General features: G+C 33.8%; 1 protein-coding gene across 1 annotated transcript; it reads left to right on the plus strand.

The window, feature by feature from the left end:
• LOC146929878 (uncharacterized) lies at positions 1–940 on the plus strand. Its single transcript, XM_085707424.1, has 2 exons — positions 1–172; positions 450–940. The coding sequence occupies exons 1-2, from the start codon at positions 1–3 to the stop codon at positions 938–940; spliced, it is 663 nt and encodes a 220-aa protein (XP_085563550.1).
• Positions 941–5316: the final 4376 nt, after the last annotated feature.

Here is a 5316-nt window from a genome sequence, read left to right on the forward strand (position 1 = left end):
ATGTATCAGATATTTGTAAAATCCCTCTCTACTCCAGAGCTTTGTCTGATTCAGTTGTTTGGACATCTACGCCAAGTGGTTGTTATACTGTCAAATCAGCATATAAGTTATGCATATCACTCACTGATCATGAATCTCTCCCTCGAGTTGATGGAAATTGGAAAGATGTCTGGTCGCTTCAATTACCACCAAAAATGAAGCACTTCTGTTGGCGCTTACGTAGACTATGTCTTCCAACTAGATTCAACCTTCATTGTCGAGGTGTCTCTTGCCCGACGATATGTGTGCTATACTGCTATGTGATGACGCGGTAGAAGATGAGATGCACCTTTTTTTTGGTTGTGCACGTTCTCGAGATTGTTGGGTCGCCACAAACTTATGGAGAAAAATTGAGCAAAAGTTGTTGTCAATTCATACTTTACCCGAGTTGTTTTTCTCAATTTTTGCAGGTTTATCTGAAATAGAAAAATCACGTTTTGTTGCCCTTCTATGGAGCATATGGCGCTCTCGTAACGAAGTTCTTTGGGAGCATAAAACATTTAATGTTTCTACAACATGCAGGGCAGCAACCGATGCAGTCCAAGACTTCCGTTGGTGTACTCAAGCCATCCAACACTCTCAAGATCATACGTCTACACCACCACCTATAATATCTTGGGAGAAACCTGCCCTAAATTGGCTTAAGTGTAACATGGATTGTGCCCTTTTCACAGACAAAGGTTGTTTTGGAGTTGGCATTTGTTTCCGTGATAGCTCGGGACATTTGGTTCAAGCATATACAGAGTGTTTTTCTTATACTATCCCAGTTATCGAATATGAGGCTACATCTCTCCTCATTGCTATGAAGCTAGCTGTTGACAAAGGCTTTGAACGCGTTGTGTATGAGAGTGATAACCAATCCGTAGTTCATTTTGTGCTTAGTGGATGTATAATGAACTAGGTACTATCGTTACTAGTTGCAGGTCATATCTCTCTGCTCATGCTAGCTTTAAACTAGCTTTTATTCGTAGGCAAGCTAATAGAGCCGCTCACAATCTTGCTAGAGCGTCTGTATTTCAGTCTAGCCCAAGTATTTTTCTCTCCCCTCCTCATTGTATTGACAATATTATTTTAAATGAAATGCTATGAGTTTACTTTTCCTCAAAAAAAAAAAAAAACCACATGAAAAGCTCATAAAAAAATACAACTTATTTTAAATATAATTTGTTTAGTCAATACCGAAGACACATGGGTACGTTACGTTTCTATCCAAAGACACATGGGTAAATGTTTCACTAGATATAAAAAAATAAATATACTATTTAATATAAATAAAATTCAATTTAGATTTTGAATTCCATGCATAGATTCATATTAAAAATTAAAAGTGAGCAACCGTATAAAAACATAAACATAAAGCCGAAAAGCAATTAAACAACTACTTTAATTATAAAGTAACTACAGATGAAACCCAATATGCTCTAAAGAACAAGAGAACAAAGATAATCTTCTTAAAATAAAAAATAATCAACAAGTAATTCCCTCCATCTTCAAATTATTTGACCTCTACACAATGGACAAGAATAAGATGAGGAACGGTTGATGCATTTTTGGATCCATCGACCAATGCATTTTTGATGGAAAATGTGTGAGCATTTTGTATAAACAAGTTCTGACTCAGTACAAAATTCCTCCAAGCAAATTGAACATTGTCTTATTAGATCAGAAGAACGATAATTATTTTCTAATTTCTCCAATAAACCCACAATTTGTTGGGTTTGTTGACCATTATCATCTAAATTTCTATCATCTTCTTCTTCTTCTTCTACCGTTTCTACTGTGTCAACATGAAGCGACATATTCATCTCTAATATGTCACTTCCTTCACCGTACTCTAGGACCATTTGTCTAGCACATTTCTCCATATCAGGTAGAATCACATCTAATATGTTAGTAGCCACGAAATCAAAGGTGTCATACAAGAACAAGACACTGTTATGATCTCCCTCCGTACAATTACATAAGATTTCAATAGGGATCGCCAAGATTTTGTTCATTGTAATTGCAGGGTTGGACATAGGGGTTGTAACATCGGGATCCGAGGGTAAAATTATGTGGGTGAAATCAAAATTAATTAAGAACCAACCCCCCAAAGAAGGAATGTCTTTTGAATTAAGTAAGATTGGTTCATGAACATGACTCACATGCAGGTTGATGTAGGACCGATCCATGAATTAGCTATTGATCAAGTCTTTATGGTAAAATACTAAGAATGAAATAAGCTTATTTTTGGAGTTTACGAGTTCGGTTCAATTGGTTTGGTATACATTGTTTTTATATAATCTAAAACAATGTATATAAAGGGAATAGAATAGATGATGTTGGGTGGTTTTTTCACTTCAGCTATACCCTTAAACAAATTTTGTTATAAAAAATGCTATATTGTTAGTGTCATTCAAAAAGATAAGAATTTATATTATATTTATTTTTTTGACAAGATTTAGATTATATTTATTATAATGTTGTTTTTATTGAAAAAGATAAATATAGTTTGTTATCATATTAAGTACAGAATGTTTTTTTAAGGAAATATTAAGTACAATATATATATATATATATATATATATATATATATATATATATATATATATATATATGCGCGTGCGTGTTAGTGCAGTAAAAAAAGAGGACAAACGAGCACGGGAGTGCCCGTCTGGACGCTAGTATATATAAATAAAATACATGAGTTTAGACTAACTTTTTCATTATCTATTTTACCCTTCATTTAAATTATTTTATTTACTATTTTATCCTTTAATATTATTATTATAATTTTTAATTAAAAAAATAAACTTCATTAAAATATGAAATATCTCAATATAATATGAACAATATTATCTATACAACATAGACACTAGCGAAAAGATGGGCACTCACGTGTCCGTCTTTTCGATCTTTTTAGTGCGCTACGTTTGAAAATTATGATCAGTGTTTTTTCTATAAATTTTCGATTTTGATTAAAACTAAAAATATAAATTTTTGTTTCTTTCAAGTTATAACAAACCAAACTAATTATGTGGCACTCCTTGGTAAGCTTGTTTGGAGCTTATTGCAGTCAGAAAATAAATTATGGGTTTCTTTGTTGACTGATAAATATTTGAAAGAAGGAGCTTTGTTTTTGGATATAGCAACTAATGGGTCACCAACTTGGCAAGCAATTTTAAAAGCGTTGCTTCTCTTGAAGGACGGTTTCACCTTCAAAATAGGAGATGGGGACACAAATATTTGGTTTCGACCTTGGATTTTGAAGCAACCTTTATGTGAAGTGGTCCAGGATATTGCTCCAGGTGATATTTGTTTGAAGATCAGAGACATGTGGGATGGCGAGGTTTGTAATGTTGCAAGTTTACATACCTTGTTGCCTCCTAATATTATTACATCCATCCAACATATAGTTCCATGTTTTGTTGATTCCTTGGAAGATACTTGGGTTTGGAGTGCTAGTCTGAATGGTCAATATACCGCAAAAAATGGCTATACTTGGCTCTTATCTCAACATAATAATGAAGTTTCTCAAGAATCTTGGTCGTGGATTTGGAAATTACATCTCTCAGCAAGTGTGCAATTTTTCTTATGGCAAACATGCCATAAGTCTCTCCCCACTAGAAGTATCTTGTGCCATCGGAGAGTACTTTTAACTCCTACTTGCCCTTTCTGCAGTGAAGATGAAACTATTTCTCATTGTCTAATGTTATGTCCACGCTCAGTTGAAATTTGGGCTGATTGTGGGTTTAGTGATGTTCAAGCGATGTGTCACAAGGTTGGTCTAGAAAATATTTCAAAGATCCTCGCGACTTTAGTGGATGAAGCGGGTATTTTAGCTCCATTAATAATGTGGAATATTTGGATCTCTCGTAACAAATTTATTTTTGAGGGAACAACTCCTGTGAAGTACCAGATCTTAACCTTTATCTTTACTCAGCTACATGTTTCCAAACAGGCGTTTGAAAATCCAACCTCCCACTCCACTCGAGCAATTCGTGAGGTGTGTTGGAATAAAGGGGATGAGGATGCCATGATTCTCAATGTCGATGGAAGTGCTCTTGCTAATCCAGGGAAGGCAGGGTTTGGTGGCTTGGTGCGTAACCATGATGGAACATTTCAATTTGGTTTCTATGGGAGTGTAGGTTTATCTAATATTCTCCATGCAGAAATACAAGCACTTTTAGTGGGCATCAGACTGTGTTGGCAGGCTGGATATAGGAAAGTAATGTGTTTCTCAGATTCCTTGCATGTGGTTCAACTTGTCACAGAGGGAACATCTCAGTTTCATCATTATTCGAATGAGCTAGAGATTATTAGAGATTTCATGGCAAAAGATTGGTCAATATCGCTTCATCACACCCTTCGCGAAGGGAATGCTTGTGCAGATGTGCTAGCAAAGTTGGGAGCTAATAACGTAGATCCTTTAATTATGCTCCAAACGCCTCCTTCTAGTTTGTCATTAGCTTTGCTAGCTGATGCTCTTGGGGTGTCCTTTGTAAGGATGTAATCCCTTTTTTTTCTTTTCTTTTTTCTTCTTTTTCTTTTCTCATGTAACCAAAAAAAAAAACCAAACTAATTATGATTATCTATTTCAATGACACCAACAATATAACAAAAAAATATAATCTAAATTCTTTTTTTAATGACATCACAACAATCTTTATTAAGAAAAATTTGTTTAAGAGTATAATTGAGATAACAGAAAAGTATAAATATATTCATCTACTTTGTTACACTTTTAAAATGATAAAAAAAACAGACATATCTTGTTTGGTGCTTCTTTTTTTAATATTTAAATTTATTCTTATCTATTTGTTACATGTGTTATTTATATTGAAAGTTGATGCCATTTTTAGAAAGAGAAAAAAGTCAAACCAAAAGAGCTGAAAGATATTATTTCATGTATATATAGTATAGATGAATGGGTAGAGATTTTGGGCTGAATTTTTTATACTCCCTCCATTCCTTTCATTCATATTTTTCATTCCATGAATTTCTTCAGCGACCACCTTTTCTCTGCAATAAGAAACAATTGAGTAGTTTGAAGAATAATCACGGACATGAACAAAGTAGGCCTTTGATTGCATGAGATAAACAAGTCCCTTAAAATTATATCTCAACACTATCATGTTGAAGCTTGGATCTTGCTTGAAAATAAATCAAAATGTTATACGAATAAAATCAGTAATATAAATTTGAAATATAAGTTTTTTTTTAACAAGCTAAAATGAGATATATTAACAAAAAGTTTTGGTCCCTAGCACAAGGAGTGCCTAAGGAAACAAAACAAGG

Source organism: Medicago sativa, chromosome 4, assembly GCF_051527215.1.
Source record: "Medicago sativa cultivar Bolivia chromosome 4, Bolivia_mono, whole genome shotgun sequence".
NCBI classification, from domain to species: Eukaryota; Viridiplantae; Streptophyta; class Magnoliopsida; order Fabales; family Fabaceae; genus Medicago; species Medicago sativa.

Coding starts and splice junctions, on each gene's coding strand:
- LOC146929878 (XM_085707424.1), top strand. CDS start 1: ATGTATCAGATATTTGTAAAATCCCTCTCTACTCCAGAGCTTTGTCTG. Junction 173..449: donor GGAAATTGGAAAGATGTCTG/GTCGCTTCAATT, acceptor CAATTTTTGCAG/GTTTATCTGAAATAGAAAAA.